General features: G+C 38.1%; 1 protein-coding gene across 2 annotated transcripts; it reads right to left on the bottom strand.

The window, feature by feature from the left end:
- Nucleotides 1-1803: 1803 nt before the first annotated feature.
- Nucleotides 1804-27513, bottom strand: dicer1 (dicer 1, ribonuclease type III). 2 transcript variants are annotated; one of them, XM_018727735.1, is made up of 29 exons: nt 27368-27513; nt 25637-25702; nt 22568-22674; nt 22203-22405; nt 21858-22020; nt 20636-20766; nt 20354-20488; nt 19349-19509; nt 19017-19185; nt 18200-18672; nt 17951-18083; nt 17625-17867; nt 17153-17307; nt 16512-16644; nt 16285-16360; nt 13473-13612; nt 13184-13363; nt 12588-12801; nt 11332-11485; nt 10440-10622; nt 10232-10337; nt 8172-8347; nt 6295-7099; nt 5275-5427; nt 4098-4929; nt 3676-3944; nt 3259-3421; nt 2347-2422; nt 1804-2092 (listed from the first exon to the last, which is right to left on the bottom strand). In XM_018727735.1, the coding sequence occupies exons 4-29, from the start codon at nt 22374-22376 to the stop codon at nt 1927-1929; spliced, it is 5763 nt and encodes a 1920-aa protein (XP_018583251.1). In that variant the 5' UTR covers nt 22377-22405; nt 22568-22674; nt 25637-25702; nt 27368-27513; the 3' UTR covers nt 1804-1926. The 2 variants fall into 2 exon arrangements, with proteins under 2 accessions (XP_018583251.1, XP_018583252.1); XM_018727736.1 differs by lacking the exon at nt 25637-25702.

The raw sequence follows: 27513 nt of genomic DNA on the forward strand, positions 1-27513 counted from the left end.
GTCAATGAACAGAGCGCAATGTCTTCTGAGGTAGTAGCACTCTAGATCATGTTGACTATGCTACATATCTGCAACAACACAGTCTTGTCTGCCTTTTACTAATAATACCAGACATAGTGAACACATGTTAGGAATTCCCTCTAAAATCCTTTCCATCTATTTGGGGCAATGCAGAATATTTCTTGAAACAATAACATGGCTCTGAAAGCAATATATTATATTTTGAAGACAGCAAAGGCCTTACGTAGGTAGAACTCTTCTAAAATACATTTCAAGTCATTACGGGGTTGCTAGGAGTAGGTTGATTTTAATTATAGCCTGTATATAAACCATTTCAGAGTGGATGAGCAGCTATGAAACTGTGCAATCTGTTTACCTAAATATGTGTTAAGCGACCCTTTCAATTCCATACTTTCATTCCATTCAATGAAAACAGATGCAAACACAAAATACCTGCTTCAGGTGTACATGCAGACAATCTGAGTTTCCCCCCAACCTTCAAGCATAAATCAAAAGGGAAATTAAAAAACAAACTGCATCTTATCCTGTAGCTGGACAGCTAATAGGCTGAGTCAACCCAAAAGACTTAAAAGTAAAATAAAGAGGTATTAGAATTACAGTGCAAAAAAGATGAGAAATTCAAGCTTAATACACAAAATAGCACCAAACCAAAGAAAAAAAATGCATGCAGGTAACTGAGGTATTCCAGTGAAGAGAGCCTATTGCTACAAAATAAATATTGTAAGCTGTGTCGGAAGTGAGCTTAACCAGAGGCTGATGTCCATAGATCTGCAAATACATACTTTCATGTATGCAATCCTACAGCATTGCAACTGCTGCAACTTTGGTAAATGAAGGAAATCTGAAACTTCCATTACGAATATTCCATATGCTAAAAACTTTGTAGGTGCTAGGTTTTTATAGATGTATCCAATTTTTTGTATACAAAATCTGCAGCATATTTTTCAAGGGATATGTCTATTGTAATATCAAAACTAAAATTCAAATAGATGAATCAATGGAAAAAAAATCATGGTCTTTTAATGGTCACTGAAAATGCAATTCTTGGTATCAAAAGACATTTACTGAAAGTTAAGTCTAACATTTTCTTTCTATTGTATAAGTAACTGTACCACTTTTACATTGTTACAATTCATCCAGTTGTGTTATAGTACACAGCTACACGAACATGCATCCTTGAGTGTCGTACAAAATGCTGATATGTTGAATGGGAATGTTGTATTTATCTGTTTCACAGGGGATAATTAAGTAGGGCTTCTTTTTAAGCAAAATGCCCCCTAGTTAGTTATTTTTGTGCATCAAACAAAATGTTAACTGCCCACATAATACAGAATTAGATACAAGATGAAATGTTTGCTTCATCTAATCTAATGATGTCTAAACAAACAAATTAAGTGCAATGATGATTAAGTGTGCCATCTCAAGACAAGATATCAAAATGAGAATGTGTCTTGCTTCATGGCTTTAGTCATTTTTAAACTGCTTTTTAAACTGGCACTAATGCACAGACAGATTTTATTCATTAATTTATAATTTTGCTTTTACTATATACAATCTGACAACTCACGTATTTTTCCCTTTATTTACTAACAAAGCAGACTTGAATTTAAAAATGAACAAATTAAAGAAAACCAAAACAAAGCTAGACCTGACATTTTTACCTTTTTTTTTATTAAAGCACTCATGTGATTAAACAAAGCAGGGAGGAAAAAAAAGGGAAAGATTGTTTGCGCATTTTTAAAAAAAAAAAAAAAAAAAAAAAAAAAAAAAAATTAACCCATCTTTACAAATGTTAATGAAATTCTTTACAATTTTATTCTGATCGTTTACAAGAAATATCAGTGTAAGGTTAATGACTTCTTTCTGCAGCAAGCTATTGTCAAAGAAAACTGTGGAGTGTGCAGCTCAGTTATTTGGAACCTGAGGTTGATTTGCTTTGAGGCTACGCAAGGCTCTCCGTGCGGCGGCTGACTTGGCGATCCTGTAGCTGCGGCCGACACCTTTGAACTTCCCCTTGCCTACCACCTCCACTGTCACCCTCACCTTGCCATCATACGTCCTCTCAGCTGGGCTATAAGGATTCAGCCAAACACATGAGATTTGGGTTATTATGTCCTTACTAAATTCACTCAAATTATGCAGAATACACAGTACCAGTTAAAAATTTGAGTGCACCTAGGTAAGTATTACAATATCAGTATTATATGGGATAAGCATGTGAGACATTCTTTCTTAAGAGTACAGGAAATACAGGAGACAGTTTGTATTCATTTCTAAATATACTTGTATATAAGATACAAGCTGAACGACACACAAGATGCAAACCTGAACTTGGCAGTCTCTGGTTCCATTTCAAGCAATTCCCGAACAGGAGAACGTGGCACATTGGCTGAAAATTTCTCTGCAGAAACAAAAGAGAAAGAACAAAAGACACGCTCAACTTATACTGACAAAGAATAAAGGGCCTGAGTGCTTGAAACCTGCTGTACACTCAAGCTTACTGAAGGATGTTTTTATTTTTTGGAAGGGACGCATTTCGGCGGGAAGCCTTCGCCGGCATACCCGTATGTTACAAGAAGTATGCTATATACAGATATGCGGGGACAACAACGGGGATATGTTTTGAGAAATGTGTTAGGCGATTTCGTCGTGCGAACATCATAGAGTGTACTTATAAAAACCTAGGTGGTATAGCCTCGATGCAGTCAAGAGGCGTAGTAAACACGAGATTTATGACGCTGCTGCCAGCATAACAGCATTGTTTTACGGTAAAATTTTTATAAGTAGAAAGAGTACACTAAAATAACAAAGTACAGTATAGTAAATACATAAACCAGTAACACAGGTGTTTATTATCAAGTATTATGTACTGTACATAATTGTATGTGCGATACTTTTATACGACTGGCAGCGCAGTAGGTTTGCTTACACCAGCACCACTACAAACACGTAACACATTGCGCTACAATGTTATATCACTAATTGATCATATTTTCAACTCCACTATAATCTTATGAGACCACCGCGGTCAGTCGTTAAACGGCACATGACTGTATACACTTCTAACATCATTAAATGGGAAATGTCATTGGGTCAACCATTTTCAATTTCAATGTTACTAACATACTGCTCAGCTTGCATGTAAAATTTCTAAATAAAGAAAACCTTTCAAATAATTCTGAATTTCTGCTAAGGAATTCCTGTTACTCTCAATACGTAAAAATGTTAATTATGTACCTATAAGTGGCCTCATCATTGGATAATACACTCTCCAAACAGTCTCCAGTGACATCTTGCTATCCATGTAAATTGCACCGGCAAGTGATTCAAAGATATCTCCCATTGCTTTAGGAACTTCGATGTCTTCTTCTTTTTCCTCATCTTCCTCAGATCGTCGAAGCTACAAGCAACAAAATTGTTATTTCCCTCTCAAAGTTAACAATACATACAATAGTTTTGAAAGAGATTACAAGTAAAATTAAGGTAATTTCCATTTTATAATGCTTGCAATTTGAAACCCACATGCCAAGTTTGTATATTCATAAATTAGTTAACTCGAAAGATGCTGCAAAAGTTTCTTCAAATACACAACAGTGTCTGATTCTCAGATTAGCAAGCATTTCTTTCTTCCCTTTATGACATAAAAGAACAAACCTCCGAATCCATTCCTTGCATTTCATTTTTTTCCAACTGAAACTGCACAAAGTCATCAATCACATGGAATAATTCCGGAGAGACTGCTTTGAAGTATTTGTGGTAGTCGTACTTGACAGCCAGAGAAGCAAATATAGTATTGTTAACAAGTGCAGATCGTAGGTCTGTCAGCACGCCAGGTGAGTGCTGTCGGGGATCTTCATAAAGGTGCTTTGTAATGAGGTAGTCTAAAATTGCATCACCAAGAAACTCCAACCGCTGGTAACAATCTGCCAATGATAAAAAGCAGAGCGTCTTACACAGTAAAGAACAATAAGTCACGTTATGATGGATTTCCCTAACAATGAAACACATTTTATCTATGTTTTATGGTATAAGATAGTCATTACGGTTATTACGTTTAATAGCACAAAAGTTTTTACCTGTGATGGTATTATAATGGTATGAAGCATGAGTAAAAGCCTGAAGGAGGTAGGCTTTATTCTGAAAAGTGTAGTTGATTTTTTTCTCAAAATTCTCAAACCCCGAGATCAGGTGGTTGAGAGTGTCCTCAGCATTTGGGTGGTCAAACATGCAACGAGGTGGTATCTGGAGCCAGCCATATTGTAAGACCTTGGAGCAATCATTCCTGCTCTTAGGCAGCTGACCATCACTGTCCTTTAGAGTCCTTTTTACCACAGGCAAGACCTTGAGCCCAAGTGAACACAGGAACATCTGGGCTGCCCTCTCTCCACAGCTTGTGAGGTAACAGCCCAACAGGGCCTCCACACAGTCAGCAATGCTCTTATCGGCAATGCACTGCTCTGTGTGCAAGTCATAGGAGATGGACTGCTTGCATGTCTCTGCTCCACAGTTCTCTTCTGAGGGGTTCCAGAAGCCCACCACAAAGTCATCTTCTTCACCTGCTTTACTGGGGTCCAAGTAACACATAGCATCCCAAGAGCTGTAATCAAATTCATCAGCATCAGACTGGAAGTGTGAGCTAGGAAATGGGGGCCTCTTGGGAACCTTCCAATCAAAGCTAGGCTCAGAAGGGGGGAAGCTACTTAAGGAGATCTTCCTTCCAAAGGCACCAGATCCAATTAGCATGTTGTCAATAAACTTGATGTGCTCCTGGTAGTACTCAAGATCATCTTCCATGTTCACTTCATCTTTTGGCTCCTTCCACATAATATCGTCGTTTTCATCAACAGCATCCTCTTCATCCTCATCGAAATACTCATCTTTTCCATTGGCCAGGAGATCATCTTTTACCTGTGGGGTAGAACAGAAATGAAATGTTTTTCTCAAAGCTTATAACATGCAAACAGGACTGCATTTTCACATTTATTTTAAAATTTAAGTCATAGGAAGTTGACTGCCACTCTTACAGCTTAACTTGATTTGGGGGGGGGCTTAGCTTCTTTCATAATCAATTCAGTGTTAAGCATCACCAATAGTTTAATAAACTGCTTTTTATGTTAATGACAACACAAATGGATCACATTTTTTGTCATGGAAAGTCATCAAGCCAATAAAATATTAACACTAAGAAATAAATTTCAAACAATAAAGCAAAGCATATGAAGATTAGTATAAACTGATATGAAACAGACATACCTCATCTGAATCCCACTTGTTAGTGCTGCTCTTGTCTTGGTTCACTACATAACCTGGCGGCAGCCAGTTCACAGGTGGATCAAAGATGGACACAACCATGCGACTTGGAAGGCCTTTCTTCTTTCCTAACCGATACAAATTACAATTGCTGACCTGGTATTTTGGAAGAAAGTAAAAAGATATAACATTAAAGAAAATAATTTCTGTATAGCAAAATACTTCAGAGTGCAAAATAAGTATTTTTTAATCATGAACAAGGTTCCATGTTTTTGTTTGAAGAGTTGAACAGTTGTTTCATGAAACCCACTGCATGAATGCTAATACTAACAACATAACAATACTTTAGTATTATAAGTCATTATTTGTGATACTACAACTTCTAAAAAACACACACACACACATTTTCAGAACCGCTTGTCCCGTACGGGGTCACGGGGAACCGGAGCCTACCCGGCAACACAGGGCGTAAGGCCGGAGGGGGAAGGGGACACACCCAGGACGGGACGCCGGTCCATCACAAGGCACCCCAAGCGGGACTCGAACCCCAGACCCACTGGAGAGCAGGACTGCGGTCCAACCCACTGCGCCACCGCACCCCCCTTCTAAAAAACATTCCAGAAATATTCTGATTTTGATGGTGGCTACTGATGCTGAATTTAATGCTTCCAACCTGGATGACCCTACAAATATAGAGCTGCAAGAAAAGAACTGCTAACAATTTTGAGGCTGTAAACTACAACAGATTGAGAGCGAGGTGCTGCTCAGTTTTTAGCTTTCAATAAATTACATCATGCAACCAATAGATTGTATAAACAACTATTTACTATAATTACCATTTTACTAAGAGTGCCTGTACAATATACACTACAATTGTCCTTTACTTTCTAAAACACTCTTTTTGAGCACATTTTAATCTGAATGATTTTTAATGTGTACATTTACACATTGCTGAAAATTGTGCAATAACTGCACATTCTGTGAGGCACTTTACAGCTTGGAGTTATTTTTCAGGCTGCTCACCTTCTTGCTCCTCATATAAGAGAGGCGCCCTTCATGGGCATCTGGATATGTACAAAACAGATAGGTGGTGATGGCATGTTTTAGGAAGGAATCACCCAACATCTCCAGCCTCTCCAAGTTGAACCCATCGCTGGCATTTGAGAGGGTCAAAGCCTGCAGAATGAGGCCAGGGTTCGGACCCAGAGTTTTAGGGGAGTCTCCACAGACAGCAGATGTGCTGGCTTCAGAGATATCTGAAGAATCTGACAAAGGTGATGTGGAACAGGTTGCCACCTCGGTCACCTGGCAACATTCTGAGGTAGGTATCTTAGCATGTCCAATATTTGATTTACACCCTGGAGTACATTCAATACTGGAGCTGGGCTGGTTCTCAGTGCTCCAAGAGTGCTGCACAGGAACTGAGGTAGAGGTTGGTATAGGTAATATCTTATCATGTGAGCTGAGCATGGAACATTGGCATTTTTCAAGTCCACCAAGGGGCCTGACATTGCCCATAGTGCCATTAGTGAGGTTCCTGGCACAGACGCAGTTCAGTTTCTCTTTGTTGTCGTCTTGCAGCACGGGACCAGCCACAGGGAAAGTGTCAAACTCAGGCTTTTCTATGAGCCTGTTACAGTCCAAAGATTTAACTGCACCATTTTTTGATGAGGCATCTTCCAGAGAACCTTGACAGGCAGCATTGTCAGGGGCTACAGTTGTGCTGTGCTTACAGTAATCATCATTGTCTTCCATGCAGGTGCTGGGACTTGATACAAAGGCCTTGCTGTCAATGGATTTTTTCCAACCAAAATCCAAGTTTGGGTACCTAAGACAAAGATAACAAAAAAAGAAATCTTATAAATCACCAGGGCAACTGGTAGTGTAGTGGCTGCCTTCGAACCCAGGTTTGAAAGTCACAGGTTCAAATCCACCTCCAGCTGAGTACCATTTGTACATAAGGTACTTGCTATAAATTCCTCCAGTGAAACTGCCTAGCTGCATAAATGGGTAAATAATTGTAAGCATCTTAAAACTGTAAGCCGCTTTAGAGAAAACAGTGTCAGCTAAATTAATGAATGTAAATTTTGAGTATTTATATGGTTGATGCATGTGGGATTCCAAAAGGATCTATTGTTGGTCATTTGCTTTTCTTATTGTATACGCCCCATCATTGACAGAACTATTAGCAGGCTTTCACAGGTTTCCTGATGATGATATCAGTATTTTTTTCTTGCTGGGAGAAGTCAGATGAGTTATAACAGATGTGTAATGTTAACTGATGTAACAATGCTTCTTACAAAAAAGCCTCTAAAGCCCAGCCAAGTGGCTTGTAAACATCAGTTCTCTAGTTCTCCTGCGTTTTATGCACCTACTTGAGCGATGAACACCAGTGTATCAAGTGGAAAGAAACAAACTAGGTTTACTTAAGAATCACATGTCTGCAGCCATGTCTCTTTCTCTTAATGTAATGCACACATTGTATTTTTGCTTTGGAGAAAAGCACCTGCTAAATGAATAAATGTAAATGTAAGTATGGCCTTCAAAGCCTTTCAAGTAAACAGCAAGGTTATTCCTCATTATTTATATTATATATATTATACATAAAGATTAAGCTAAGATACTGTGCAGAACCCTCGAACTCAAGCTTGAGGAAGACACACACACCACCCCATGTGGGGGTGGGAGAGATTTTTTTTTAGTAGTTAGAAATACAGTACAATGTATACATGAATTATTTGTAGATGTAGCAGTTATTTGTACATTCACTGGTAGATGATCAGTCAAAATTCTGAATTTCTACTTTGTTTTCAAAAGAAATATTACATAAACAAGAAAATGTTACTGCACTGAATTTAAAATTCTGGATAAAAGTGTGAAGATAAAAAATTAAAAATTACCTGAAATTTGGTGGCAGAATTTGTACTCCCACACCAGCATCACTAGCTGTCTGGGCTCGTAACTCCTCTGCTGTCAGGAGGCAGTGTAATCTATAGAGGATGCTGGGAAGGCAGACAGCTTTTCTCCACAAGGAGGCAGGTATTGGGTGAATGGCACAAAGCTCAGGAACCAAAATCTGCATTAGAAAAGGTCAGTAAGACATCAGTATTCAAATTTAAAACATTTACCTTGCATAAACTTTTGCTATTGAAACAGGTGGAGAGCTTCAGAAACACACATTGTTTTGAATCTGACACGATGCTTTACCATATCAATTAACTATACATACTGAAGACTCCTGCACTGAATACAAGAAAAATTTGTAATTATAGCCACTAGGACATGATGCAGATGTTGCTGGTCTGAGTCTGCCCGTGTTCAAAGAAACCCATTAATAATTTATAGCCTACCAGAGCACTCAGGTGAAGCTCCTGATCCACTACATATCAGATGATACGTAATACTGGTAACCCACCTACACCTCTTCCCTTGGCTCTGTCATTGCCTCTCACGGGTTCTTCTATCACTGCTATCCTGAAAATACCCAGCTCTTCTCTTTCCCCCTTCCAGCTACAAATGTATCCTCCTGTATCGCAGCTTCTCTCCAGGACATCCCTACTTGGATGACTGATCAGCATCTATAACACAACCTCTCCAAAGCCAAAATCCTTCACCTCCAAACAGGTCCCTCCATCTGTTGGGAACCCTGTCAAATTGGACACTTGCTCATTTCATTTGCTTCCTTGGTCAAAAGTCTGCAAGTAATAACTGACTCAACTCTCTGCTTTTCACACATCAAAACCATAACCTGGTCCTGCAGATATATCCTACATAACTACAGGATCCACTGTTATCTGACGACAAACTATGCAGGCTCTGGCCCAGGCCATGGTAATATCGATCCAGTACTACTGCAACTCTCTACTGTATGGTGTTATGGCCTCTGCCATCAAGCTTCTCTAGCTAATCCAGAATGCTGCTGCACAAGTTGTATTTGACCTGACACAGAGTTCCTTTTATCTCCTCTCGTTTTCTCCCTCCAGTGACTTCCTGTAGCTTCTCACATCAAGTTAAAAATTTTGGTTATGGCCTAACAGACCTATCAACAGATCTGCTCCCAGATACATGCAAGATGCCAGACCTTCCAGAAAAAATTACTTTTTCTAAAGGCGCTTGAAGAAGAAAAAAAAATATTCCAACTCAGTTATTAAAAGTGAACTTAAAATTACAGGTGGTCCGGAATTTATGATGGGGTTACATTCCGCGAAAGAATCATAAGTAAAATGCATTTAATACACCTAATACACACCTCTGCGTGACAGACTGGGACATGCGGATCGCTGGCGCTGCCCAGCATTGCACCGCACATCACTTGCCCGGGGGAAAAAAACAAAATTCAAAGTATGGTTTCTACTGAATGTCTATCACCAGCTCACCATCGTAAAGTCGGAAAAAAAAATCGTAAATCGAGGACCAGCTGTATACCAATACCAAAAGTATTGAAGGGAATTGGCAAGTCTTCTCTGAATGAATACTGACAAATAGCCTACAAAAAAATTACCCAGTATAGAAATGTAAATCAAAGTCACTTGTCTTAATAACATTAATACCAAGGTGATTTAATCTTACCATTCCTGATTTTACTGAAAGAAATGTTTTATGATTTTTGTTTTAAAATGCATCAATGTAAATTTGCATTCATCTATATATTTCTCAAGTAATTCCAACAAACTATGACTCATTTTAGAATGAAAAAATCCTATAACACCTGCTTTGTAAATGCTAATATTATAAATGCTAATGCATTTTAAATATGTATATTTACATACATTTGTAAATGCTAATATTAAAAAGTACAGAACAGTGATCTGCTTTGATATTGTAGTTATGTCCCATACAATAAACTCCCTGGCAAAATGCTCACATAATTTATGTATGTTATATTTTCCTTAAATGGAGAGGGTTTTTTTTTTTTTTTTAAAAAAAGACAAATCCATTTCTCGAGGACTGTACTGCGTACTTGTTTATTTTGCAGACTTTCCCACTTTGCTTTCCTTTTTTCCGCACTGCTGAGGGGAAGAGCTTTGCCTTTCTGATTAAGGTGCCGAGGGGTTAAAAGGTTTAACCTGAGGAGAAAGCAAGTAAATCAAGTTTAATTATATGTAGGGAAATTAGACTGAATCAGTGATATGCATCTGTAAATTCCCGTTCTTCTGACAGCAACACACCTTGAGGATGTGTGGTCCACATCCAGAAGTGGCTGGTTTAAGTTGGACAGGTCCAGGTTATACTTGGTTTTGTAGTACTCAGCAAATGTCTCATATTCTGGAGAGGGGAATTTACTAAGCGGTGTGAGATCAGTATAAACGTCGGCTACATAGAATCTGTGAGGCTGGTCAAAATTGCGGTACCTAGGAGAAAAGATATCGTGAATTCAAAACATACATGTACTCTACAAGATTAACAACATTATGTTATGCCTTTTTTTTTTTTTATATGAAAGACCCCTAATTAAAATACTCTCAAGATCTGCTAACCTCAAGAAACAGTCTTCATATCTCATTGCATATCTCAGTCTCAAGACTCTTGAAAAATGTAGTTAACAAGTTTGTCTCTAATACTGAAGTAGTGCTTTGGTCTCCAAAGCTCAATCAGAGAGGATTGATGTCCACTAACAGGTTTCAGCTATCATAAAGTTGACAGCTCAAAACTAAATTCAGCCTCACAACAGATGCAAATAATCCAATTCATCTAAGACATTTTCAGACTTAAAAATAAAAACAAAACTTTATATTTAAGTGTATCTATTATTCCATCAGAAGGAAATAATTAGCATTTAAAAAAATCTACACAACATTATGCTATGGCAAGTTGCAAGAGTCAAGACAGGGAATGTGGTACACTACTTCAATATGTGTGGCTAATACTGCTGCACAAATACTACAATAGTAGTACGCATAGCTACTTGGTCCATTGGTTAACCGGGCTTAAAAAATTAACTACATTTATTTAAAAATCACAGAACTGAACCAGTAACTGCTCAAAAGCTTAACTTATATATAAATATAGAAAAACTGAGAAAATGCATATTTATAGGACATCTTTTTTTTTTAAGCATACCTTGGAATGATAACTGCATCCTGGTAGTCTTCCAATTTAAATTTGAATGGGTTCTGCTTTGTGTACTGAGTGTTTGGAATGCCTATACGAGCCTCGGATTTTTCAATATCTTCCATGAACTTAAAATCCAAGTCTAAGGTGTTGGTTCCCTCAGCTGAAAACAAGTTGTACAAATAAGGTTAGCAGTTCATCCAGAACATTATTGTATACAGAATCTATACTCAGTGATTACAGGAAGTATGATGCTTATAAATAGAAGCATTTAAATCTGACTATTTGTTTAAAAGAACATACTAACACTTTGGAAAGGAAAGACAAGTTCAAAAATAAATAAAAACACCATGTATGTTAAGCATTTACCTCTGAAACAATATGTAGTAGAAGTACCTGTGAAGTATTTAGATTAGTCTGTAACAGCTTGCAAGAACTGGATCATTCAATACTTGTCTAATATTTCTAGAAAAAACTGCAGTGTGTTCAAATCTGACAAAGACTGTCAGTGGTTTTCAGACTGTCCAGTACAGGCTTTGATACAGCATGACATGAATATTTGACATGATTGTTTTTTTTGCAATTTTTAAAAATGTACATGTACAACACATTTATTATTCAGGAAATGCTGCGACCAACATAGTGATAACCCCAGCCATGTCACTCACGCAAAGGAACAAGATCCAGTTTGTGTTACCTGGGTGTCCTTGCCACAGAGGGGCAGGCATTGTGAGGAATGAAACCTCAGTCTCTATCAGAGGGTGCAAGACAAACTGCCATTCACTAGCCAAGAGGAATTCTACATTCCTGTTCATTCTGGCATAATTTTGGAGCACTGGAACACTTTCTGTTCCTGACTTATGCTAGCTGGATTTTCAAGGACTTGAGTATTTGGCTCCATTCATTTGTCCTTTATCCTGGGTAGCTTTCTACTCTTGATCTATAACTCACAAAACGCATTATACAAACTACCCGTATTGATGAACTCCTATTCACTATGAATTCTGAAAACAACTGAATGTACCAGATCTTAAGACCTTTTTGGACTATAGCTTTAGCTTCTTCCCCAAACACACAAAACTCAAAAGTTTGTAGCAGCTTGTGGTGATCAGAACAAAAGAAAAATTTTAGTTAATAAGTGAAGGACAAGGCAGTGAAAATTTCCTATAAGCACTTTATAGTGCAAGACCTCTAAATATCCAGACTTCCAGAATTCAGTGCATCAAGGTATTTACATGTAAAAAAAAATTATTAATCATACTCACCAACATTAAGAGGTAAGACACAATAGGCAGAGTCTGCTTCAGTGGGTTTGAATTCTAATGCAGGCTTTTCCAAACGGAGTATGTGGGAGAATATATACTGGTGCAAACGGGTGATCAGTTCTAGCTGGGAGGCACTGAGCGTGAACCCTGACTTCTGGAGCTCAATGGAGATAGTAACCTCACCAGACCGCGTGTACACAGGAAAGTGTGGAATCTGCAATATAAAAATATAATTCTGTAATACAAAGCACAGTACTAAGAAAAAAACAAATGTCAACGTCAAGGAGGATGTTCCCTAGTTCCTATTACATATCTTTGCTTGACACTTCTACTACCTAACAAAGCTCATGGAAGCTGTGCTATTAAGTATCGTCTCCTCGGATAAGAAGAGAGGAAAAATGGAGAAAAAAAAAAAAAACTTTAAGAATCAACCAATATAGTATATACTTTACATAATGTGCAACTAAACATCTGCTAAATGAATAAATGTAAATCAGCCTCTGAAACTTTCATCTCCCACCATACAAATCTATCTTGTTTCATATCTTTGAAGCAAGAAACATGGTTACAGTAGGCCTACATCCAAGAATTAGTACCTGAGGTATTGGTTTTGCTGTCAGTATTCCAAAGCATCTTGTTGTGTCCTCTGGAGGGTAGAGTTTCCTCCTCCGAAAGTTAAGTTCATCAGGTAGGGGGGTTGTCAGTACCATCCCAATCACATACAAGTAGCAAGATTGCTCAGGCATCGGATAACTGTCACGAAGACATTCCGGAATCTGCAATGGATAACCAAGCCTTAAAAACACATAACTGAGATACATGATGGCAAAAAGGTTCAAAAGCCGTTATAAATAAACACTGCAGTGTGTCATAAACAGTACTTACTGCTTTTGGGTAACACTGTCTCCTTTTTGTTGACCCTGGTCTCCCTGGTACACTCGTTTCCTCCTCATCATGCAAATCCAGTTCTTCCTCATATTTCACTGTCTCCTTTCCAACTGGCATCAAGTGGTCATCCAGTTCACCTAGAAGTAAAAGCAGTTATAGTCAGGTGATTATTAAATACAAAAATAAAAGCAAAAAGTTTTGAAATAAAAAAGTTATAGTCGCACACAAGATACATTCTACATACTATCAATGGTACAATTGAAAATCATCACAGACTACAAGCCCCTGCCACAGGCCTGTGATGATGACACATCCCTCCCAGATGCACTTAATGAGTTCTATGCACGGTTTGAAATGCAGAATGAAAAGTCTGCACACAAACTACCCACACCTCCCAGTGACCAGGTGCTCTATCTGTCTCCAGTCGATGTTAGGAAGACCCTATCTAGGGTTAACCCACGCAAGGCTGCAGGTCCTGACAACATACCAGGCCGAGTACTGAGGGACTGTGCTGAACAGCTGACTGATGTCTTAACAGACATCTTTAACATCTCATTAAGCCAAGCAGTTGTCCCCACATGTCTCAAGTCCACCACCATCATCCCAGTACCAAAGAAGTCACCTGTGTCCTGCCTGAATGACTATCGTCCCATAGCACTGACCCCAATCATGATGAAGTGCTTTGAGAGGTTAGTCATGCACCATATCAAATCCAACCTCCCCAACACACTTGACCCGCTCCAATTTGCATACCGTCCAAACCGCTCTACGGACGATGCCATCTCCTCCACTCTCCACCTGGCTCTTACCCATTTGGAAAACAAAGACTCTTATGTTAGATTGCTGTTCATCGACTTCAGCTCAGCATTCAACACAATAATCCCACAACAGCTCATCAGCAAACTAAACCTGCTGGGCCTAAATGCCTCCCTCTGTAATTGGATCCTGGACTTTCTAACCGGAAGACCTCAGTCAGTCCGTGTCGGCCACAACACCTCCAGCACTACCACAATGAGCACAGGTGCCCCACAAGGCTGTGTGCTCAGCCCGCTGCTCTTTACGCTGCTGACCCACGACTGCACTGCCAAGTTCAGCTCCAACCACATCATCAAGTTTGCTGATGACACAATGGTGGTAGGTCTCATCAGCAACAATGATGAAACACCCTACAGAGAGGAAGTGGTACAACTAGTTGAATGGTGTGGTGCAAACAACCTGTCCCTCAATGTGAGTAAGACAAAGGAGGTTGTGATGGACTTCAGGAAGAACTGTGTTGACCACCCCCCACTGACCATCGACAGCTCGACTGTGGAGAGAGTCAGCAGCACTAAATTCCTGGGAGTGCACATTACAGAAGACCTCACCTGGACCACCAACACTACATCACTCTCCAAGAAGGCGCAACAGCGGCTCCACTTCCTGCGCCGACTTAAAAGAGCAAGTCTCCCTCCTCCAATCCTCACCACATTCTATAGGGGAACAATTGAGAGTGTGCTAACCAGCTGCATCACTGTCTGGTACGGGAACTGCAGTGCAGCAGACCGCAAGACCCTACAGCGGACAGTGAACACAGCTGCAAAGATCATCGGTGCCCCTCTCCCCTCCATTCTGGACATTTTCCTTGCACGATGCTCCACAAAGGCCACCAGTATCGTGAAAGACCCCACTCATCCCTCTCACAGTCTCTTCCAGCTCTTGCCATCAGGAAGATGGTATCGGAGCATCAGAGCCCGCTCTGCCAGACTGCTCAACAGCTTTTTTCCCCCAGGCTGTGAGAGCCCTCAATTGCAATCACCTTGCCACCCTCTGAAACCTCATCCACAACCTTAGCTCCTGAAACCAGGATCCACTCTCCCCCCCCCCAACCAACCACATCACACGCACCACATGTAAACTGTTGGATACCTCCTGTGGAAACACACTCTTTTCCCTTCCATATGCAAACCAACTGTTTTTTCTTTTCTCTATATGCACCAGACACTTTCTTATAAAACCTCCAATGTTACAAGGACTTAACAAGATAACACAAATGTTTACTTGTGAATGCACTACAAATCATATTGCACTATTCCTTCTTAAATACCTCTACTGCACAGTTATTATGTAAGTACTTGTATTATATAGTTAACTGTTTATAGTATATGTATATTTGCACTAAATTCAGATTATCGACTTAGTAAATTAGTTATGTAGGTCTAAAAGCTGTCCTTAGGTCTAGTGTTGCATGTTTATATTTATGCTTATTTTACACAGCACCGTGGTCCTGCGAGACACGACATTTCGTCCCACTGTATGTCCACACATGTAGTGGAATGACAATAAAGCTTGACTTGACTTGATTGCTGATAAATACATAGGCTGTAGTTACAGCACAAGCATGCTGTACGCATTAAAAGTTTGCATTCTGTGTGGACTGTATAAACCGGACTTCTGTATTCTCTTTATTACTGAGAATAATGGAGAATTAAGATTTTCTGTGGACTTCAGAAGAATAAATTAGATGTAATTTTGTACAGGTTTGCTACAGCACAAATAGACATAACTAACATAACCCATAAATGTATTATAATTCAAACACCCAACCACCCCCTCTGTACAGGCCTTGAGTACTTCAAAATCCCAGAAAAAAGTTTTACCACAGTATTTTTTTTTTTTTTTTTTTTAACTCTTACTCTAATTGTATTATCAGACAAATCAGCACACTGATTTTAAATGTGTGCGACATCCCACTATGCAAAACACTGTGAGCAATATTTTAGAAGAGTAAGATAATTCTTTACATATTTTAAAAAAAGAACAGTGCAATTACCCATTTTGTGTAGTTTTTCACAGCAAAGAAGTGCAACAGCTTTTTCTGACAATCTTGCACAACCCATTGGAGGCCCCTGGAAATGTAAAGAAAAAGATTTAAACAGACAAATAAATTAAATGTATACAATATTACCATGAAAAAAGGAAAATGTCTATTAAAACATCTTTCAAATCCAGTCCAAAACTATATTCTGTGCATGTGCACACCAAATTAATATCACTCACAGTGACTGGAACTCTAAGAGGGGAATTGATAGGAAGATAAAGTGTGGATCTGTAGTTTCCATCTGGCAGTTCTGCAGTCTTGCACTTTGGAGCCAGGTGTGTAAAAGGGTCACTTGGTAGTCTGGCGCAGTACCTGCAATGAAAGTGGCATGTAGCTTTCTTATGAAAGATCATATAACTTAAGTGCTCTTTATTTGGGAATTCTGAAAACAAAATCTCAATGTCTGAGATGCCTTTCCATATAAGTATTACAAACTGATAAGTAAATTATTAATCAGAATCCAGCAGAACAGACTATAGCATGTAAAAACAAGCCTGGTGTCTAGCAACTGATGGATCATAACATATGGAATTACAGTTTCAGCAAGGTCAACATAACTACTGTTTATTAGAGTCTTCTAAAACAAAAGTTTTAAAACCTTTTTGATGCAAGTAAAAAAAGTAAAAGGCAAATAAAACTAACTTTGGATTTATGAAGAAATCAAGTTATGAACAGACTTTCTGTTACAGTTGCGTTTATAAGTTGAAGTACTGTTGCAGTACTGTAAATATTTCCTTACTATAACATAGAAATTTTAGCCTGAAATGAATTGAGATCTTTTTGAATCCCCAACAGAGCTGTCAAGACTTAAAAAACATACCTATTGACATGTCCAATTGCGGTGTTGATAGTAACTCTGGGGCCACCTTCTTCGGGGTGCAGCACATAGGGGGGTAAAAGATTGTCATCGTCCAGTACATGCTCTACTTCAAAGTCACTGCAGTCTGCTGATTTAGAGCATTTGTTCCTCAGGATCTATTTTCAAAAGATAAAGAATATGTAAGTGTTTTTTTTTTTTTTTTTTTAACACACACACACAGTGTCTGAACTGCTTGTCCCATTTGGGGGTCGCGGGGAGCCGGAGCCTAACCCAGCAACACAGGGTGTAAGGCTAGAGGGGGAAGGGACACACCCAGGACAGGACGCCAGTCTGTCACAAGGCACCCCAAGCAGGACTTGAACCCCAGACCCACCAGAGAACAGGACCTGGTCCAACCCACTGTGCCACTGTGTTTTTTTTTTACCAAGATAAAAATTCTCCAGCATGTTAAATGCTCATCTATATGAATTACCTTTTCGATAGCTTTGTATGTTTTTAGGTCTTCCTCAAAAGTTTTTGTTCGCTCGGTGTCCGCAAGCATGATATAATTGGAGACTGGTGCTCGTGCTCTCCCTTTAGACTGAACATAGGAACGATACTCGGTTGGCAAATCAAATCGAACTACCAAATTGCACTTTGGAATATCAACTCCCTCTTCCACAATACTGGTTGCAATGAGCAGGTTGGTCTCATGAGCACGAAATTTCCTAAGAACCTAAAAAAAAGAAGAAAAAATGTTTAGTCAGCAAGACTGAACTTATTAGATATTTAAATCTAAGCAGACAACTATTTTTTCACCTCCTCTTGTTTTCTAAATTCCACCTCCATCTGTTTGTTGCGAGGCTGATTCTTCCCAATGCTGTGCCCAGTTATAAAATTGCTGCTGATGTAAGCAAGTTCAGGGTCTTGTTTCCCAGCTTCTTTTATGAGTCTGGAAAAAAATTTAATTATTTAAACACAAACTTTAATATATCCAATGTTTATATTCCTAAAAATTTAATTCATGACAAACGAATTTTGATGAAAACATTTGAATTTTAATCTCACCGGTTTAAGACAACTGCTGTATACCGTCTCTCCACAAAAATAATCCCACACAATATGTTGGTGAATGGGGAAGGAAAGCTGGGCTCAGGCTTCTCTTTCACCTCAATTTCCTCATCTTCGTCATCATCTTCAGAATCACTCCATGAGACATAATTATCCTGATTGCGATTGTTGTACCACTCAACACTTTCAAACTGCTGTCGTTCAAACGGCTTGTACTCTCGAAGAATTTCTAGCAACTTTGTTACTTTTGGAGTCACAAACTTTAAGTCCAGGGAAGCAGGTGAAAAGTGCTCTTCACAGAGAGCGTGGACTTTTCTCAGAATTGTGTCTGTAAACAACAGGAATTTTCGATTTATGTCCTCTTGCTCATGTTTGATATACTTCTGCAGTTCCCTCACCATGATTCCTGCCACCTTGTCTGCACACCATGGGCCAAGCACAGTTAGCACTTCTTTGCAATCACTCAGCACCTGAGCATGGGCATAATCAGCAAAACTTTAAAAAACAGGAAGGAAAAGACAATCTTCGACAGTACATGCATTAATATACTACCCGCCTGACAAACATCTACAAATAGTATATATTAACAGATGAATTTTCGTTAGGGTTTAATCTTCTGCAAGTTCTGACTGCTTCTTACAATGCCTAGCATTACTAATCATCTATATTGCAAGCTATTTTGGATAATAGCATTTGCTAAATGAATGCATTAATGAGCATAAATGTAAAATTACATTTTTAACCTAAACAAAAAATCAAAACCAAGCACGTACTGTGTTAAAAACACATATATATGCAAAAGTGAAATTCCAACCTGTTTGGAAATGAAAGTTGGATCTCTGTCCTCTCGATTTACAGGTATGTTGCAGTCATGGAGAAAATTAATTGCTTCATCCAGCTCATCGAGAAGTCGTTTGCTGAGCCCACTTTTGTCCGTGTAGAGTCCGCAGTCCAGCACAATCTCACGAGGTTGGGAAGCATACCTGCAGGAAAAGTAACATGCAAATGTCATAAATAACCTGCATTTGGTCAAAATTTAAAAATGCACATAAGGAACTCTTCCTGAGGGTTTTTAATTGTGAAATTTTTATGGAAGAAACTGATATAAACCACATATTTCTGTAAGCAGTGAAACACTGAATGTACCTGTCCAAAACAACAAGGTCAGTAGCAGTTTCTGCATTGCTTTTAAAGATCCTCTCCAAATTCTGAATCTTCTTCTCCAATTCTGATGGATCACATTTGCCATTTAAAATGGAAGCCGTGAGACCCAAGATTCGAGGACAGCATGAGTTCCCCTCACATACCTGGAAGTGTATAAAATAAAACCCAGTCATAAACATCTGACATGTACATTACTTTTGCACAAACTACATCATTCTACTCCGAAATACTTCATTATTATTCTTTCCTGGTTATGTGAAACTTTTATCCAAAGCAACTTACAATTTTTAACATTACATTTATTCATTTAGCTGACACTGTTCTTCAAAGCAACTTACAATTATTTAGCCCTTTATACAGCTGGGCAGTTTTTTTTTTTTTTTTTTAAATATTTATTAACATTTATACAATTAGACATTTTAGCAATTGAAGTCAAATAAATGGAACAATATAAAGTAATTTCCAACGGGTTTACGTTAGATCTGGACCTTTACCCTCCAGCCAACATTTAATTCTTTTGCTGCCAGAGAAATGGCGAAACATACAAAATACACTGCATTAAGCCAGAGATTCTTAACCTGACATCCATTAACCATTTTGGTTTCTGTGGATGAGCTTCTGATGGTCCATAAAAAAAAAAAGATTTTTGAAAAAACTTACTTGGGGGGGATTCACCAACTAAAGTTAAAAACAATTTTTAATAACTATACCAATACCCTATTAAGGTAATTATATTTCAATGAAACAAAAAAAAAAAAACTATATTTTCACCAAATTTATTGATGACATTACCGTATGAAGGGTCCTTAAGTTTTAATCGGATTCTTAAAAGGGCACATCTTGTAAAAAAAAAAAAAAAACTAAGAACATATATATTAGGCAAAATAACTGATTGCTGAGGTTTGAAATAAATCAGCAAGAACCTAATTTTTTATAGTAAAAGAAATTGTGCTTTAATTCACATCAATGCATAAACTCAAAAATTACCTTCATTATTTCCCGATAGGGATGGTCCATAATTGCAAGGTGACACTCATCAAAAACAAGCAAGTTGATTTTTGACAGTGGTAAAACTCCATTCTTCAGAATACTTATAAAAATGTGACATGTCATAACAAGTACCTTTAAAATAGTAAGGAAAATAGAAAATTTAATCAGAACAATTTATAACATTTTATTTTCAAAAACATTTCCACATAAAATCCAACACTTGGAACACATTTAACAGAGTCCATAATCATATGTAAACATCAGTTTTTGAAACTGCACCTGGTTTTCAATTATTTCACTATTCCACTGTTCATTTGTCCATAGCAAAGTGCTTTCAACACTGTTGTACTCTCCAACCTGAAGATCTGAATGTGTCCGAACAGCAGCCGCTTGCTGGACCACAGATGATTCTTTTAAAATAAAAAAAATAGCGTTAAAATACAGCTGCATCACACAATTCTAGGTTGAGTGCAACAGACACCTTGAATAACTGATTTTATAGCAAAACCTTACAATGAAAGCACCAAAACCTTTTCAGAAGAATGACTTCCTGTACAGTTGGCCAGGACAGGCTCAGCATTCAAAGCATCATTGGATTCGTGAGTATGTATAGATTCAAATTTCTCTCTTTTCACAAAGGTAATTATTTATCCACCTCCATAATGCCAGTCAAGGGCCAGTTAGCTCTTCAACAAAGTGACGCATCATTTCACCGGTATGATTATTCTCACTTCTAGTATATCAGTAACTTGTAAATGTTGTAATTTGTCGTCACTTACCAATTGTCTTCTCAGTATAATTGCATTTTATTGTTACGTCATGTTTGTTTTGTGTCATAACATGGAGGCAGCACGGTGGCACAGTGAGTAGCGCTGCTGCCTCACAGCACCTGGGTGGTGCAAGAGGACGTGGGTTCGATCCCTACTCCGTCTGTGTGGAGTTTGCATGTTCTCCCCGTGTCTGTGTGGGTTTCCTCCCGCAGTCCAAAGACATGCTGATCAGGTTCACCCGTAGTGTGTGAGTGACAGAGAGAGTGTGTTCCACTGATGTATGGATGAGTGAACCTTCATAAATAGTGTATCTAGTAGTGTAAGTCACCTTGGTGAATAAGGTGTGTGGGCTGATAATACTACACAGTGTTCAATGGAAGTTGCTTTGGAGAAAAGCGCCTGCTAAATAAATAAATCTGAATAAATGTAATACTGAACTGTCGGGTTTGAATTTCCCTGCAGGGATTAATGAAGGACTAAATAATCACATTCTATTTTACAAGTATCCAGATGAGGGTAAAAAATAAACAAAGGGTTTAGAATTTAAAATAACCTATTTAAGAGGTATAGCCTGCCATTTCAACTACCATGTGCTTTCAGCCTGAAACGTTAACATCTTTTCTTGCACCTTCCTTTGTTTTTTGACACTCAAACTATTGAGAATCCACACAATGTAGATGTGAGAAACATATAAAACAGTAAATGTAAAACAAGAGCACTACAGTTCTTACCTGTATTTACCAAGAAAACTGTCCGTTTTCCACTTTCTGTGTAATCTGCTCGGATTTCATGGGAGAGCTGTTTTGTTAAGAGTACTGCAATAAAGGTCTTCCCTGAGCCAGTATTTAAGCAGACTATAGTATTGTGTTCAAGAGCTGCTTCAAGAAGTTCAACCTGTTAAATACAATTGTAAATTCTACATCACGTGACATTTTATGAGCCCATTGTCACCATTTTCATATTGAATAATTATTAAAATGATTAATAAGGAAATAACTTTCAAACTGATTATGTAAGATAATTTCACTGTTAAAATCCTTCAACTGTTAAAAACTAACAATTATCAGGTAACTTACCTGATATTTCCTTGGGGTGTAAATATTGTCATGGATAGCCTCTTGCTGCCATGGGAGACCAAGAAAGGGCCCCATAGATGAGGGCGTTGGGGGTACAAGCTGTAGTGCAGCCATGCTTATAAACCGTAAAGCAGGAGTCTCCACTCTTCCAGTGTTTATCTCATTTCTTTGCATTAACCATTATCCCTTTGTTATCAGGAGTTCTGATTAAGGAAATAATAAAAAAGAGAATTATTAGAATGAAACTAAACAAAAATGAAAGCATTACACTACATACAAAAAATGTTCAACCCAAAGACGACAAGAATATAATTCAAAAACTCAAAATGAAACTTTTGCAATAAAATTTGAAAAAGACAACTTACAATTCAGGATAAAGAAACTTTATTACGCGATTAGGTAGCTTGGATTCTGAGCCCCATGTTCTGTTATCTCAATCAGCTTATGTTGCACGTCAAGGGAAAAAAAAAATCTGAAAGAGACATCGACCGTGCATTACAATTTTAAAACCTATAATTAATAATCTGACAATTTATGGACAGGTTAATTCTAAAAATTTTATTTTCTTCATGGATGGAAATGAATATATGCCAAAGTTTTCCTCAGCCCTAGAACAAACTGCATTTAAAAAAAATGCATGTTAAGATTATAACCACAACAAAGGGGAAAGTTTCCTCTGTACATAGTACTTTTACAGGACCTAATACATAGTCACTGCTCTCCCTCTAAAATGCGGGGGGGATAAGAGACTTTCTTCTTATCTCATCTAGGGCTCCACTCCTCATTCCTGACAATGGTGCAGTACAGTATTGACACATAAAACAATATGATTAATTCATATTTGCAAAAATTTTCCATTATGCCTATGGTCCAGCTTATTCCTTCGTCTTAGAATACAAACCTAACTCTACAAGCTGCCGAAGTGCCTCACAACAATTCAACCTTTTATAGAGTACGGTACTGTAACTGATTCAGGTTAAGAAACTTGATCAAGGGTTGGATTCAAACCAAGAACTGTGAGATTGCAAGGTGTCAAACCTAACCATTATAATACCTACACTGTACTAAGGCTTCCACATCAAAACGTACAGCTTAGTATGATGCTCACAATTACTCAATGTTGAACACATGGCCTGAGAAGGAAGATAATACATTTATTAACCAAACTCATTGAAAAGTATAACTAAAATCCCTATTCCAGACCACACACCGGGTATCTGACCGATCAATTTTATAGCTAAACAATGCAGGAAGCATAATTTTTAACCATTCATATGCCATTACTCTGAAAATGTCACACTTGACCAGATTTTTCATTCATATCAGTTGCACTGGGTTTCCTATGAAAATAAAGGTATATTAGAAACTCAAATGATAACACTGCTTTTATCAAATTTGATTTCCATCACAATAAGATGTTTTGCCAGGTCTTAGCAACACGAACATATTTTTAAAAATTGCATCATCACTCCTGTGAAGTTCCATGAAGACATACAAAGACTATTCATTCTACAATAATTCAGCACAATCTGGCACATTGTTTGACATTTGGAGTGTAAATGTCACATCCATAATGCCATCCAAAATGCCAATTCACACAAGGAGACAGAGGCAAACGGAGCAATTTGCATTTTGCTACTCTGGATATTCCTGATATTCAAAAGATTGAAAGAAGTAGGAATTTCAGTGATTCTTTATAAGAAATGAAACATGAATTTCTGCCAGTGACACCCCAAAGACTGACAGAAAACAGTGAAGACCTAGCACATGCTGTTTACAATCTTCCTCAGTCTTACAAAGGTATTTCATTCTTGTAAACCCCTTTGTAAGTTAAATTCTTATAAATTAAACATGGAAATACCATTGGTTTCAATGTAAATTTTAATGTGTTCCTGAGCACCAAAACTATCATCCACACACACACACACATTTTCAGAACCGCTTGTCCCATACGGGGTCACGGGGAACCGGAGCCTACCCGGTAACACAGGGCGTAAGGCATCCATATATGACAAAATATGACTAAACTCCATTAAAATGAACCAATTACTTCAATACTTATCATAGGAACACAAGAAGACAATTTCAACAGGTACTCTTTAAATAGTGTATGCTTGCCTAATTGCATGAAATTTCAGGTTTTTAATTGCTATTGCATACCATATATTTCAACGCTCACAAACAATACTCACTTAAATATAATATTCAAGGTTTATAATTTAGATGTTTTGCACAAAATCAGTAAACACAAATGAAATGTATAATAAATGCTAAATGAATTCACAGTCACCACCAAACAATCAAACATCATCTGGATCATCCAAAAGGAGGCCACAATTACTAATTAGGGGTCATTATTACCAAGATCATAACAGGTGAAACCAGCAAACAAGGGGTAATGGTGGCTGACAACTTTGAGCAGCAGCCAAACTATAACTGCAAAGAGCAGCACATGGTGACCCTGGTCTGGTGACACTCAGCTGTCAGGAGGTATGCAAATTCAGTCCTCATAAACACAATGTATTAAACAGGGATATTAATCTTAATAAAGCTGAACTCTAGTAATCGGAGTGGGTGTATCTCAGAGTTTTAATGTATCATGAAAATACAAAAACACAATGAGTAAATAACAAGCAAGAATGTCAGCCTGTCCCATCAAAGCAAAAACACCTTTCCCAAAGGTTAAAGATGTATATAACTGCTAGACGTGTGCTTAATATATTTGTCCAATTTCCAAAAACATTTTTTTCTCTGTGTCTTTATTAAATAAACACATGTTTGTGCACAGAGTCATGCATACTGTGCTTCTGAGATAGGCTCTGAACCAGTGACCTTGCTAGGACAAGTGTGTGATAAAAATTAAGATTGTCTATCAGAAATATATCAGCACATGAAGGATATCAAAATGTTATTTCAGAACTACTTGAGCGTAATACAATATTTAATAATGTTAAACAGCTGAAACTCAAGTTTGGAATCTTGCAAGTATTGTAATAAGTTTAGTCATAGTGAAACTTCTAACAGGTATAATGACAGTAATATACAAAGTGGAACAACATGTAGGAGGACTACTTTTCAAATTACATACAAATTAAGGTGTCGGTGTGAACTAAAGTGACAAATGACAGATCTGCATATCTTGTCAGATTTTCATCTTTTCACTGGGACAGCCTTAGACTGGAGCAAAAATGAATAAACAGAGGAAATACAAAGTTGCTCCACTCAGCTTACATCCCAGCATAGTGCCAAAAAAAAAAAAAAAAAAGAAAAAGCACCACAAAGAGTAACACACAAGAAGCACAGACCAAAATGATGTTCAGGAAGGTAGATAATGTTATATGTGTGGAGTGTGAGGTATAGATGCTTTAACTAATTTGTTATTGCTCCGATATAAAACTACAGTGTTGCGGTATTTTGTAGGATGCTGTACGTACGTATTACGGTAGAACGTTGAATCAAACACAGCAGTAGCAGGAGAGAACAAACGGGTTTTCTCATTTCTGTAATAAAAAAAAAGGATGCAAATAGCATTGTAAATGATTTTTAATGGTTCAGTATTTTCTTTTAAACATCTTTTTCTCAACTTCATTTTCAGTTAAAATGCATTCTTTTGCAGATCCACTGCCATAACTGCAGTATTAACATGGTCACCAAAAATGAGAAATGTACAAAAAAAAAATAGCAAGGACCATACATGTACAGGGTTTCACTACATACTGCAAGATGAAGATTTAGCTCACAGTGGTGGGTTGGGAGAAAAAAAATAAAAAAATAAAGGACTGGAAAAAAAAGTGACAGAAGGAGAAAGTATCACATTTCTACATCCACTCAAAAGTTTCTAGGCGCCAAAAACTTCCTCCAACACTGTTGGCAACAGGGTCTCTTAGTTCATTTACAATGAATGAAAGCTTGACATTTAAAGTTGAATAACTATAAGCAAACGAGAACATTTTTTTTTTTTTTCCAAATTCCTAAAGTTTTTCGAGGTCACAAACCAAAACTTACATTTATTAATTTCGAGTAAAGTTTTCTCATAGAGAAAACTTAGAGTATGCAATAAATAATGGATGTTTAATTTGCAAAGTCCAGAAACACATCGTTTATCTTTATGCACAGAAACACGTCCACTCCAGGACATTTTTTTAAGACAAAGTAAACTAACATAAAAAAACCGTTAGCATGATGATTTTGCCCTCAGATTAACTTGCCGTGATTTCAAAACCACGCAAAAAGCTCGTCAGACAAGAAGACTGACAGGAAACTTCGAAGAACAAATCGTCAAAGGAACCGGAACGCGTTAGAATTCATCTTTAAAACTGGAGTTCGTTTTAAATTGTCCGCGGGGACAGACAACCACAACTACTACTACTACTACTACTACTAATACTAGACTAGCTGCGGGTGGTTAGCGACAGTCAGCTTTTAGGTGTCAAACTAAGCTGCTTCCTTGTTTGTGCACCTCAGCTCAGGCACTCGGCTGACAAAACGCACAGCTCTGTTCACGCATATTTATTTACTCATTTGTTCGTTTACACCGCTTTTTTTATGCTGACAAACCAACCAACGTACCTCGGGGGGGAGAAAAAAAAAAAAAAACACGCGCGCGCACGACGGACAGGTAGGCCTCACTGCGACCTTGTACCACGTTACTACCCAAAATATAAAACTGGGCTGGCCTCTTCTTCCCACACGATATCAATTGTATAAATTTACAGAATATTCAATTTTTATACTGGCGGAAGAGGTTTTTTTTTCCCCCTCTTAACATTTTTGCGAGGCGCAACTTCGCGTCGAGCAGCCAGCGTAGCGCCGCGGGTAACGGTGAAGGAGAGCCGAGCCGAGCCTCCTGCTAACTGTGCTGCTACAAGTTCTATCACGATGCACTTGAGCAGCCTGCTATGGCTGAGAGAGCAATCATGGCCCGGAGACAGTCCGGGTATCGAACCTCGTAACTGGTACATGATATACACGGCGCAGAAAGTGAAAAACACGATTATCCTGCGAGACCTGGTTCTGCTGAAACATGCTGCGTAGCTACACCAACATCATCATTGTTGGTGATGCAAAACACGATCCATCACCCTTCAAATGATAGCTAAGCTAGCGTTAGCTATCCGCCCGAAACGGGATGACTTACTTTTATTTGCATTTTAAACCTGCCTTACCCCAGAAAAACGCTTAATTTTCGGCCTCCGGGATAAAATGTCTTTGAAATGCGCGAGATTTCGTTTCATCCATTCCGTCCTGCTCCCGATAGACTAGCGCGCAACACTTCCTTCTACCTGGTCCTGGGCCTGCAGTAATCAAAATG

This window comes from Scleropages formosus, chromosome 15 (assembly GCF_900964775.1).
Source record: "Scleropages formosus chromosome 15, fSclFor1.1, whole genome shotgun sequence".
In the NCBI taxonomy this organism is placed as follows: domain Eukaryota; kingdom Metazoa; phylum Chordata; class Actinopteri; order Osteoglossiformes; family Osteoglossidae; genus Scleropages; species Scleropages formosus.

Coding starts and splice junctions, on each gene's coding strand:
- dicer1 (XM_018727736.1), bottom strand. CDS start 22,376: ATGCAAAGAAATGAGATAAACACTGGAAGAGTGGAGACTCCTGCTTTA. Junction 19,186..19,348: donor GACCTTGTTGTTTTGGACAG/GTACATTCAGTG, acceptor CTTTTCCTGCAG/GTATGCTTCCCAACCTCGTG. Junction 10,338..10,439: donor GTGGACCACACATCCTCAAG/GTGTGTTGCTGT, acceptor CTTTCTCCTCAG/GTTAAACCTTTTAACCCCTC.